The sequence below is a fragment of the Strix aluco genome, chromosome 25 (genome assembly GCF_031877795.1).
Source record: "Strix aluco isolate bStrAlu1 chromosome 25, bStrAlu1.hap1, whole genome shotgun sequence".
Classification (NCBI taxonomy): Eukaryota; Metazoa; Chordata; class Aves; order Strigiformes; family Strigidae; genus Strix; species Strix aluco.
The window spans coordinates 8,888,050-8,900,757 of record NC_133955.1 but is presented as its reverse complement, the minus strand read 5'-3'; the positions used below and the strand labels follow the sequence as shown (position 1 = coordinate 8,900,757).

At 41.6% G+C, this 12,708-nt stretch overlaps 1 protein-coding gene and 1 long non-coding RNA gene across 4 annotated transcripts in view; one reads left to right on the top strand and one right to left on the bottom strand.

Moving 5' to 3' along the window:
• Positions 1-12: 12 nt before the first annotated feature.
• The window catches only part of LOC141934736 (uncharacterized), a 17,851-nt gene continuing 5,155 nt past the window's right edge, over positions 13-12,708 (top strand). For all 3 annotated transcript variants that reach the window (XR_012626416.1, XR_012626415.1, XR_012626414.1), the window contains exons 1-3: positions 13-553; positions 6,270-11,544; positions 11,856-12,204. This is a non-coding gene — a long non-coding RNA (uncharacterized LOC141934736). The remainder of the gene's footprint in view (positions 554-6,269; positions 11,545-11,855; positions 12,205-12,708) is intronic.
• On the bottom strand, positions 4,617-5,771 carry TSHB (thyroid stimulating hormone subunit beta). Its single transcript, XM_074850409.1, has 2 exons — positions 5,610-5,771; positions 4,617-4,865 (listed from the first exon to the last, which is right to left on the bottom strand). The coding sequence occupies exons 1-2, from the start codon at positions 5,769-5,771 to the stop codon at positions 4,623-4,625; spliced, it is 405 nt and encodes a 134-aa protein (XP_074706510.1). The 3' UTR covers positions 4,617-4,622.

The following is a 12,708-nucleotide window of genomic DNA, read 5'->3' as shown; positions in this document are numbered from 1 at the left end:
GGCGCTGCGCGGCGGCGCCCCCTGGCGCCTGGGCGGCGCTGCCCGCTGGCTCGCGGCCCCGGGGCGGTGCGGGCGCGGCCTGTGGAGGGGCAGTGGGGGCTGCGCGGCGCCTTCTCCCTCCCCGGCTCCCGCCGCGCTCATCCGTCTGGGATTCCGCTGCTCAAAATCCACCCCTGCGTGGCCACCGCCGAGCGGCTGCTGCGCCGGGCCGCGGGCCAGCGGGAGCGGCTGCTGCGGGCCCCTGGTTTCCACACTCCCTGTTCCGGGACGGTAGGTACGTGAGGCCCGGGCGCTCGGCTGTAAGCTGGTTAGCGGCTGGTTAGCGGCACAGAAGCTGGGGTGAGAGGATGACCCAGTTTTCGAGCCTCTACCAGGTAAGAGAGGCCTAACGTTTAGTGCGACAGTAATACCGGTGTTGAAGAGGAGGCCGATGGCGTTTAAAGGACAAATTTGCCTCTCTGGATTCTGATCGACCCAGCCCTAGCCTCCTTTCTGTTCCGTGCTCCCACGCTTTTCTGTGACTTCCTCACCAGGATTAAGATGTTGAGAAGAGGTAAGGATGTTAGGATTGTCTGCAAATCCATTGTTTAGTTATGTGAAAAGGCATCTTAGGATAAATTAAATGTAAACAAACACCTGACCCTGAGGAATCATCACCTCAATAGATTGCTATCACTGGACCCGAGGGTCTTAAAGTTGAACATAAATACTGCTGAAAGGCCAAAGGGACAAAGTGCTCTGAGGGCATGTAAATGTATATTTAAATAGATGCATTAACACAGCCCAAATGTCTTAATTTGTATTTTTCTTAAGTGTAAAAGAAGTCATGTTAGTTACTTTCCTCTCAGTGATTTTGCACAGGCATTAACCGTAAAGGTAGACTTGCTTTTTGCATCCATATGTTCATACTGAAAACAAATCTGTTGCTCCCAGCCATAAGGGAGCAGTATCATAATTCTGCAGTGCTGCTTATTACTGTAAATAGGCCTAGTTCCCTTTTTTATTTTGCTAAGTGCAAGTGTTGCTTAACAGTAAACTGACTTAAATTTTCCTGTGCTAAATTCCCTTTTTAAAGGCTCAGGCACCTTGAGAAGGCACTGTCTGATCTTAAAGCTGACGATTTTGTTTCTTTGCTGTTTACTAGGGAACATAAGGGCTGCTTTGTTGGGTAAATACCTACTTCCCTTTTTTTCCCTATCATTCTCAATGCTCCTCACAAAGTAGAGGGTAGCAGTTCATGTTGCAGCTATCTGCTGGGAACTTGGGAGTCCACAGCTCTTCTGCATGCTCTCACTACACTGTGTGTACAGCTGCGCTGGGGGCTGGCAAATACCAGACTTTCTCACCCCTAGAAAGTCTTGGAACTAACCTCTCTTGGTCCAACAAGTAGCCTTGGTCCAACTTGTAGAAGTAGCCTTGTATATATCTAGTCATAACTGGGTTGTTTAAACTGTAGGTGTAAGGAACATACCTTACAGAAGTAGAGCTCCTACTGTTCCTGCAAAATCCTCTGGATTTTCTATTAATTTTAAACGGTGTTTTTGGAGAATTTAGATTTTCAAACCTTGCCTCCAAAAGCATTTCTTTATCACCAAATTATACATATGACAAATACAGTTCATGCCTTGTGTAGAGTCGGTGACAAGCATGCGAATGTTGTCAGTTTACCCTTGCGGTGGCCCCGGACAAAGCTTTTGCTGCTACCAGATTGGTTGAGGTTGAAGGAACCTCCGGAGGTCTTCAGGTCCAACCCCCCCCAGCTCAAGGACAGCCACCAAGCAGATTCCCTTAGTCTTTCAGGGAGGCTTTGCTGCAGTTGAAATAAAATGAAGGCGTTTGGAACAGAGTATCAGATTCCAGGAACACTCATGAAAACTACAAAATTGAAAGCAAGATTTTTCTAAGAAAATTAAATTTCACATTTGTATCTTGTGAATTCCAGTTCCTTTACTTACTATTTCAAGCAAAGTGTGAATGGAATCTCTAATTTATTGGGAGCTATAATCATATTTCTAAACATAAATTTGCATCAACAGAGAAAATATACCTTGCATCTCAGTAGTATTTTTAGGTGTCGCAGTTAATTTGACCCTGGTAACTCATGAGAATGTAGTCAAGCTGACAGGACAGACGCTACGTTGCCAGGGATGGGAACACTTCTCATATTCTAGATCATTCATGTTTTGTATCTGTCAGAATTTTGATTTTCAGCTTGATTAAATTGTTTTAAGTACTTTGATTCACCTCAATGGCCTTTCTGAATGTAATGTTTGATTTTAAAATTGAAGTTAGAGTTTTATAAAAATAGTAGTAATTGGTTTACAACAGAGTACGTAGTATTAACTAGGAATATGATAGTTTGCCACATACTGACAATTTCTTGTCTGTCATTATGTGCTTTGCATTTCAATCTGAGTAAACTTTGGTGATCAGGTTAAAAACTCATCTTGTTGGTCAGAAAAGATGTTTCCAGACTGATTTATTTCTTTCTCATGCTTTAAATGGAGTTGGGATTAATTAGCCTGTTTAATAGATGATAGTGGCACAAACAGGTGCTGCCGGGGTCGTAACTGATGCAGTGTGGTGTAGAATTAGAGCCGGGTACTGAATATATCAGTAGGCTGAAATTACCGTTTAGATTTGCTCCTGTACATGGGAATAAGGTTACATCTGACAAGCATGGCAAACAAAATTATTTTGTCTTTATGATTCCTGCTGCAAAAGAATAATAATATTACCACTTCATAATCTTTTCTCCTTCTATCCTAGAAAGGGTTTATTCTATCTAAACAGATGGTGGTAGGACATTGGTACTGAAACATGTCAGGTCATTGTCACCCTTCCCATAGAGATGTTGAAAACTCAGTTACAAGATGCTAGGAGAGTGGGCAATTGACTGTTGATAAATATGGTGATAAATAATCATCCTCATAGAGTACGTGTTTGGTTCCAGTATCTATTTCTAAATATTAATTATTTGATGTTTCTGCTAAAATTTAACTTTTACACTTTTACGCAAAGGCTCTTTTAAGGCTCTAGGTGTTGTGGCAGTTGACACTGTTTCAGGTTGTACCTTTGATTGCTTGAGGTCTACATTCGCTGTAGGTAATTTTTTGTACATAGCACATGGGTTATGGCATGGGGGGGAGGGCGGAGAGAATTCTTGAGATGAGAATGGGTGGAGAGCAGGCCACTGGTGTCTTCAGTGCTAGTACCTAGCGTCTGGGAGGTACAGGTTAGTAACTGCTACTTTTCATAAGAGATTGCATGAGGGATTGGAAATACTGCTATGGAAGGTGGCAAGAACATCAAATATTCCAGCTTCATCCTTAATGAGGGATGAGGAAGAGCAAGAACTGGATTTTCAGGAGAAAATGTAAGGAAATAAGTTACTTTCTGCTTCATTTCAGCATCGCAGTACCTTGTGAGTGACGCATGGAGAATTTTATTTTTTTCAGCCCTGTTCATGCCTCAGGTGCAGTCTTGCTGTCCTGTCTGCAGCACTCCTGGATCAGCAGAGGTCACCTTTACTTGAGCAGGGACCATTTAACAAACTGATTTCATCACTCCTGTTGTAGGTAATAGAGGTGAGGGACAAAGTTGCAACTCTGTCGCTGGATTCTATAAGCTCTTCCATTTTGTTTTGGAGCCACTTAAACCAGGTGGAAACTAGCTCTCATTCTCAGTGACTGGTCTGGGACAACCATAGCTTGTCGTGGAGTCGTCAGGTCTAATGAAACAATAGCACTCGTGGGGAATCTCCATAGAAAGGAAACTTTGGTTTGTTTACATTTGTTTCTTTATTCCTGGGTCTGCGCTTCTCACCTGTGCATGTTCAGCACATAAGGTGGGGCTCAGCTCCCTTTTCCACTCACAAGGGACCAGCTGACCTGTGTGGGGAAAAAGAGTTTTTTCTGAGTTTCACTTTAAGTCTGATGGTATTATAGTCCCCTTCTGGAGAAGAGGGTAGCAGAATTTGAAGCTTCACTGATTCTTCAGTTCTCACAAAGTTTTTCAAACGATGTACTTCAACAGAAAAGAGAGGCTTACTCCACTAGTGCAGAGACATGAAGAAGTATGCCTGCTGCACACAGGTTGAGACAACAGAGGTGACGGCAGATCTAGAGTGTAGATGAGCAAACTGTATGTGTTTAGTCCCAGTTGACTACACTGAAGCTAGGGTCCTCAAAAAAACCAATATTATATATGGAAAAATTCTGTTGCTAATCTGAAGGCTGTAAGTGTATCTCAATCTAATTTAAATGTTCAATATTAAGAGTATGCGTTGCCTTTTTTTAAATTCTGAAATATATCAAATATTTTGTCTCTGAGCATCTCTTCCCAAAATAACTGGGATTTATGAGCAAAGACTTACACATACACATAGTCATTTCTCCTTCTCCCCCGAAGTAAATTACAGGTGGGCTCTAAATACAAACCTGCAGTCCTGTGATTCTGCTTCTCTGCATGTCACAGCATATCCAGTTAATTGAGGTAACTAGTGATACATCTGTAGAATAAAACTTTGTGCACACCAGTTTGCAAACCTGTTATGAAATACACTTTTATTTATGTTTAGTTGTGAGCAGAGAGGTACATTTCGACCACATTCTGGTGGCAGCTTACATGTTACAGAGCTTCTGTGGTTTAGTGCAATAGTTTGTCCTAACCTTCTCATGAACGCAGTCACTGTAATCAGTGTTGCATTTACCACACTTGCAGCTCACAGCCACAGGGTAGGAGTAATAAGGGATGGTGTGATGCGGGCAGCCCGGAATCAGTGCTGTTTGATACAACATCTCTTTATATGTGCACACGTTCTGAGACAGAGCACTTTTGAGTAGCAGCTTCTTGCCATTGCTGTCCTACAAAGAGAAAAAACGGCATTGTTTCACTGAAGCATACAAGAGTGCCTGAAGACTTCCTCTGCCATTTTCTGAAATGTGCAGAAAGCAAACCTCTTCACACTTAGACTAGCTCTGTTATTTTCAGTGTACTTCTGTTTGGATCTGTAATTTTGAATCTGCGTGTGACTGGGGCTCTCTACCCCTGCAGATATGTTCACCTTGCTTATATGGTTTTAACTAATCTGCTTGGCTCAGGGTGCCAGCAGTGCTTTGCAGTGGGTACTGGCTACCTGCTGACCAAGGTGGAACTTGAAATGCTACGTTGAACAGTGAAGTTCAAGCGCAGTGTTTGGCATATGCCTACCTGCAAGACATTCTCCCCAGCCAGCTGTCATAACAGTAATGGGGGTAGAAGCTACCCAAGTCATTTACATTAAACAAGAGTGACTAAATATAATCTGCTTCTCACCTGTTCCATTCTGACCCCACAAACTGACTACGGAGGCAGCAGTGACAGCAGCAGTCAGCTCTCTGCTATGCCACTGATGTCATAAACTCTAGTTCCAGAGGCTTGGCATTTCTCAGCCATAGCTTTGCCAAAAGCTAACCTGAAAACCTGATGATGGTGTGGTTTTTCTGTCTGTGAGAAACACTATTAGAATCGGATCATTTACACACAGTTTCCCAGGGAGAACAGGCATTTGTTTTGCAGTGATGGTCATTATAGAAACAACTGCCCAAAACAGAGTAAACGCCTTGTACCCGAGTCATGCAAAATCCAGCGCAGATGGTGGTGTTGATGGCCAGGCAGTAGGCACATTCCCTTTTCTCCACATGGATTATGTACTCAGAAGGAGCACAAAGTGAGGCTGCTTGACCGAAAGTCAGGCCAAAGAGGAGAGACATCACAAAGAAGGGACTCATGCTAGATGGGGGAAAAACAAACAAACAAACAAACCCTAAGTAAAATTAGATGTACTTTCCAGCCCTTTTCTCAGAATTTGACAAGAATAGTTAAGATAGTCACAGACTAGAAGTAATCTTAACTTTTCTAGCTACAGCCTAACAACTTCTTTCCAATCTCAGACCTTTAACTGAAATAATACTAACCACTAAACAGAAAAGAAGGGTAAACAGGCCATTAACAACATATAACAAGTTCTCTTTTTTCCCACTAAAGCATATTACATGGAACTTTTTACTAATGAGTGATAAAATGCTGACACACACAAATAACAGGAGCTAAAGGATTTGAAAATGTGACATATGTGAGAGAACATGAACTCTAGAATTAACCAGAGATGCTAAAATTATCTCAGTGGTTTAAAAATAATTTTTTAAAGAAAGCACCTTATAAAATGTTCGAGAGAAAAAGAAACAGCAGTGCATATCAGTCATACCACTGTATTTTTTACTTTCCAGTTGGCTTAGAGCCATGATGAAATGGGAACACTGCCAAGAATTAAATAACAGATTCAAGCAAATTACAATAAAGAATATCAGCAAAGAGTTCAAATCAATGAATCCCCACTTTATCTGTCTGTTGTGCTGATCGCATTTCTCAGACCTGCTGGGGGATCGTGAGAACAAAGCTTTGGTTAGCTCCGAGACAATTCCAGGGTCTGCTCTATAGCCTCTAAACCACAGACTTTAAATGACAGTGTCTACAAACACATGGACATCACCCTCTAGTCTCGTCCAGCTGTCAGTTTCCCACAGCAAAAGTCATTCATTACAGTCTGGTTTACCCTGTAGCTGCAACAGTGCAAGTCTGGAAAGACCAACCTCTCGTCAGCTGAATTCTTCCCTATTACAGGAACCTGATTCTGCCTTGAGCTGGGAGAGGCAGTGACCCAGCACGAGCTCTGTGTGTGCTTTATACTCTCCAGGCTAATTCCAGGCTGATCTTACTGTTTATATAATTGCATCTGAATTGCTGCTTTCTTATCGCAAAGTCATCTATTGAAAATTCATACTGAACCACAAAGCAAATGTGATAGGAACAAATGTGTCCATAATATCCTAACCTGGAAACTGGAGCTGGAAATCTAATTATTTTAACAGTCATTCTCTCCTCAGGCTTTTAAACTAACCACTGCTTTAAAAAGTTATTATTGATTAATTTAATCGCTACATAGGACAGCAACATCATGACAGGAAGGCTAGCATGGAAATTGAGTCATGACTAATTCTACACCCATGTTTTGCGAAAGTTTAATGAAGTCTGGTTCACTCCGTTTGCTCGTTACCAGGCAGTGCTGTACACGTAAAGTCACAAATCTCAAAGCAATTGCTCTGCAGCGTGGTTAGGTACAGCCTGACTTACCTCCTCAAACAAAACACACTGAGAAATTATCTGGCCTTGAACCTACTGAGCAAATACTGAGGTAACAAGCAATTCACTCTGAAATACTAATTGACAGGGAAAAACTTTTAAGAATCCACTCATTGTAGCACAATGAGAAGCAAAATATTGCACCAACACCAGTGAAACTGAGATGTCCACAGATGGGGGAAAACCACTTGCGTTTAGGGCTCTCTGGAACACCTGGGAGGAGCAAAACTAAGAAAGGGTCGACAAAGGCACCGTCCTCTACTGCTTCGTCAGTGTCTGGCCGTCCTCCTCCCGAGCTCTGTGAACACCCACCCTTCCAGTTAACCACCTACCTGCAACTGGGCTTTGATCTGAGGTATGTCTTATGCAGGTCCACCACATTCTTGATTTACATAGCCATAAGAAATATGATAACAAAACTGAGCCTGAGATGGTAAACATGGTCACTTTGGGCTGCTGGAGGAGTGATCCAGTCAGCCCCAGTTGGTGCTTAGCTGATTCCTGAATAACGTCTCCTTGTCCTGTGATTTCGGACTGCTGCACACAGCTTTGTGTCCTGGGCTAATTCTCCAAGGGGGTTTTTGGATAACATGATAGGGTTCTTGTTCTATTAAGACTAGCCAAATGCCTTCTGTTTTCCTGGAGTCTTTAATTCTGGGTTAATTTCTCCCATATAACTTCTCAGGAATTAAATATAACTCTTTCTGGCTTAAGGACATGAGCAGAGTATTAATTGTGCTCTCAGTAACATCTGTCCATCTACACTTAGCAACAGAAGTATAACACTGTTATTTTGCTACTACTCCAATATATTTAACTATTTTTTTCTGACATATTATAATTGCAGGTAAGCATACAGGCTATATGAGTATATACATACATACACCCATATGGAGATAATGTGTATATATATACACACTCACAATATATATACACATATACACTATGTTATATATATAGGTATGGTTGTTTAAAACTTTAATCACAGAAAGGAATGTTTGTTCCTGGATACTCTTAAGAGTATTTCAAAGGAGACAACGATCCTGAAAGGAAAAGGATACAATTCGTAAAACTAAATCCTGGAGAGAACAAAAAGGGTGCAAAATAAGAATAAAAAACAGCATTCCTAAAGCAAGAATATCCCACAAGACCCTTGCGTGCACAGCTGAAGCAGGTACAGCTGACTCTTTTCTCTAAAGGTTTCACAGTGATTTACAAGCCCAGCTTCAGGCAATTGGAGCTATATTTGTACACACTGATCCTGACAGGAAGACCCCCACTCCAGGTTTAAAGTGTCCTCAACATATCCTGTAAGAATATAGGCAGAGCACAGATTAGAGTATGAAGGCATATATCCTTTGCTGCTTCAAAGTGTTAAATTTCTATGATTTGAGAAAAATGGGTGTAAGGGAGGGGGGGTGTGAGAAATTCAGATTAGGGTTAAAAAGGATTAAGAATTTCTTTTAACAAGATTTAGGGAAATGTCTGCAAACCAATAGTGAAGAAAAATAATTATAAAAATGCTTGAAAGTCTATTATAGTGAAGATGAAAAAGAGAATGCAACAATAAAAACTATAGCAATAAAAAAAGGGAAAACAACAATCACTGTTAGAAGTGAGAAAATGTAGAAAACTCGCACAGGAAGCCAGAGACCAGGAAATAAACTTCTGTCAGGACAGGGGCCGACAGTAATGCCAAGGGATGTTACTAGATGAAGACAAGCTGTTGATGCAAAGTGCAAAGTCTTCAGTGGATAGATGTGCCTTTGAAAATGTGGTGGCTGAACAACCAAGACACACATTTGCAACAAAAATTATTAAATAAATTATATAAGGAATAAATATTTTAAAATCAACATCATTAGCTAACTAATGGTAATTTCAACAAGTCTTGGAATAGTGAGGATATTTCAAAACATTAAGAAAAGTGCTAACATTATGCCAATATTTAAAGAGAGAATGTTGACCCAGGTAACTCTCAACCAGCCAGCCTGACATCTATCTCTGATAAATCAGGTAAAATAACAGAAAGTTGATACAGGATTTGAGCAATAAAGAATTAACGGATGAGAACATAATTAATGCCTGTCAAGATGGTGTTACATAAAATAGGTCATGCCACACAAACCTGATTTCATCCTTTGAGGTGATTACAAATTTGGTTGTTAAGGCAACTACATGGATGCAATGTCCCTAGTTCCATCTGTCCAGAGCCCTACTGTCAGGAAGATTTAGAGCTGTTAGGCGGAGTCCAATGTGGTGTCTGCTGAATGTCAGGAATTATTAATCACTGGAGCAGGTAGTGTAATTTCAGCAGTGCATTTATTCACTCTAACATTTTTACCCAGCCTCTGAATGCACTGCAGTGTGTTACAGAAATACCTGACCAACTACTGGATTTCTCTGGAAGCACAATAAATTAGTCTTGAGTGGACCTTGAGACTAACGTGACCACTGCTCCTCATACTCAGGTTAGCACCACACAGAACCTCTGGGCTGCTACCTCTTCTCTGCTGGCACCACGTTAGCCTGCCCAGCTCTCAGAGATGCACTAAACATCACCAGAGGGGTACACACCTTGCACCTCTTCAGTAATTTACACAAACTGTGAAGCGGTAGAAGAACTTCTCCTTGTTTGCCCTTCTGGATAGGACCATTCACTACTGACCTCTCTGGAGACGTGGTGGGAGTGAGATCCCACTACCTGCTGGGAGCAGCAGGACAAAAGACTGTGGCAGGACAGCAAAGTCCAGTGTGGCAATCCGTGAGTGCCCGAGGCTTCCTTCCTGCAGTTTCCTAAAATCCATAGTTAAGAGTCTGATGCTTATGGATCCATTTCTTTGGTTGCTCCGCTGCTGACCTGCAGACCATTCTGTGATAGAAATTTTTAATGTGGGTTTACAGCCATCAGCTTTGTAGCCCAGTCCTGGCACAGCCAGTTACACTGTTAATTATTTATCTTTAACCTTTCTGTTAACTAAACCAATCCACTCACTGACATCAGTTATTTTACACTTTCATGAAGTGAAAGACACTATGCTGATGTTCTACAAGAAGTGTTTGAAGTGATCTCTGTGAACAGAATTTAGTAATCATAAAATTCTTGTGTTCATTACCCAGGAATCTCTGTAATGGGCTAGAGAAATTCAGTGCATACCAGAAGCTTTTATGTAAAAGTAATTTAATAGGATTCTCTGTCACTGACCAATGCCTAAGATAAAAGTAGGAACAAAGAGAAGTTATCACACTTTATTCCTACTCACTCTTCCCTCGTTAGTAGTACAACACAATGACAATGTTGTGATTGTTAACTTCTAGAGCAAAGTAATTCTTGTTTCCACCGCATACAGCACTGTGGATACTAAAATAAAAACATGTCCATGCTTGCAAACAACAGAGAATTAGAAGTTGTGCTGATGAAAAACAAAGCCAATCAGATTTCTAAAAGATTAGTATTCGGGTAGAGGAATTATTTCCAACCCCATCCTGTTGCAGACCTCTGCTGATAAAATGAAATAAGATCCTAATATGTTGCCATAGAAACAAGTGGGTTTGCCAGGTTTTGCATTTAAACAGACCGTGGCTGCTGAATTTTCAAAGCTAATCTGTCTATTGCAAGTCTTTCTGCAATAGCCTGAAACATAGCTCTCATCTCTTAAATCTGCAGATTCACGGATGACCGCTCTTCTCTCTTTCCTAGGATTAGCTGCAGCATTTCCTATCAACCACGGATTAAAACAGCGGTTCTCTTTGTTGCATATCATATGCCAACGATCTGCATTTCTGGTCTGAAAAGACTTCATAATCCTATTTGCCGTTTGGCTGATATGACAGACCAGTTTGTATTTGATTTCATTTCTTTGGAAAATGCTAGATATTTCTTTTATTCTAAGATATACAATCGCTACACTGAGGACAAAATTTTAAAACCCCAAATAACAACAAAGCCAAGCCAGAAGCCTTCTGCAATATTATCAGGGATGAATGACTGTACCCATCCAGTATCGTCACAGCGCCAAGGGGCAATCTGACAAGCAGTCATTGGTAATCAGACAAGATCTCCACTGGTGGAGATCTGGTGTGGAGACTTGACACTATGTATGTACAATTGACTCTTTTCTAGATCAGGATATCAGCTAATTATCTATGTTCCACACAAACACCGGGGTACGTTTCCACTTCCCCTTTGGGGCGCTGGGCATGCCGTCCGGTCAGATGCTGCATTCCTCCCACAGGCAATCCCGATCGCCCACCTGGAAAAGAAGGGTCTGCCACAGCTGTGATGGACTGTGGAGCCTGCCAAAGCAAGTGCCTCCCAGTGAGGAAGCTGCTCTCAGATTCCAACTAAAAATTAAAATGGCTGTAAGGAAGGAAAAGGGAAGACTGGTTTTCCTCATGAACCCTTCCCTCCCTGGGTACTCCTGGTACAAGCAAGGCAAACTAGATCAAATACTTTGATATCTAGGGACAGAAAAGGTTGTAGGGATAATATTATTTGTGCTGTTTTTTTTTTTTTTCTTATTAGAGACATTTAACTCCTGTAGCAATTTTTTTAAAAAATCCTTTTAGTTTAGAAATTTAAAAGAATATTAATATTACTCTATTAGAAATAGTTGTCCTTTATAATAACTATCACACATACCTGAGGATTTTTTTTAACATATCTTTTTCAGAGCTTACTGTCATCTTCCTTACATGTGCTTGGGGAAAACTGACATGGTTCTTGCAGTACAGTGTCCGATTCTGAAAAAGCTACTTTTTAAAGCCGCTGTGAAGCGAGATCAGCAGCTGCCGACATGTAACGTTCCCCTTCCTCTCATATTACCGTTAGTTCCAATCGGGTGAGGCCGGCGCTGGAGCGGGGGCACTGGCCGCTCTCCAGCCCCTTGCAGCTCCGCGGGTTCCTCTCGCCCAGCCCCTCGGGGTACTGGGGAGCCCGAACCCTCAGGCACGTGCTCAGACACCGGCTCTGTTGCTCGGTACCACCTGAGAGTCCATATGCTCCTGCATTTGTCAGCTTGGGTGAGTCCTAGCCCTGCGATTTTCTTCAGATTTGTTCTTATTTTCTGCATTCTATTTTGCACGCTCTGCTCCTGCAGTTTTTAAACCAATTTTTTTAATACTATTTGGAAATAACTATCAGTAGTGTGGAGTGACAATTACAATGTACCTGGAAGTGCCTGTATGCTAACCCTGTGCTGTGGGCAGTGGTTACATTCTTCTTTTTTAAGTTAGATACAAAATGTGGGTTTTCTCAAGTTGTCAAAAGAACCTTGTGGTCTCATTTGAAATTCTTGTAATATTGTATCAAGTTTTGTCACAGTTCTAGCCTATTCCATTTCAGAACAGGGTACATAATAAAAAGCACTGTTGCTACAATATGCTGCGCATTTCACAACGAACAGACCACAGAGATACATTTTTGGGCCACTTGCTGGGGGAAGGCCTTTCTTTATACAGGCTACCACAAGGTATGAGTACCTTGCTGAATCTCTATTACCCAGTACAGAAGTTAAATATAAGTAC

What these genes read in the sequence shown, in the direction of transcription:
- TSHB (XM_074850409.1), bottom strand. Translation starts at nt 5,771, where the DNA reads ATGAGTCCCTTCTTTGTGATGTCTCTCCTCTTTGGCCTGACTTTCGGT. An exon ending in CTGGATTTTGCATGACTCGG is followed by an intron (nt 4,866 to 5,609) that starts GTACAAGGCGTT and finishes TTCTCTTTGTAG; the next exon opens with GACAGCAATGGCAAGAAGCT.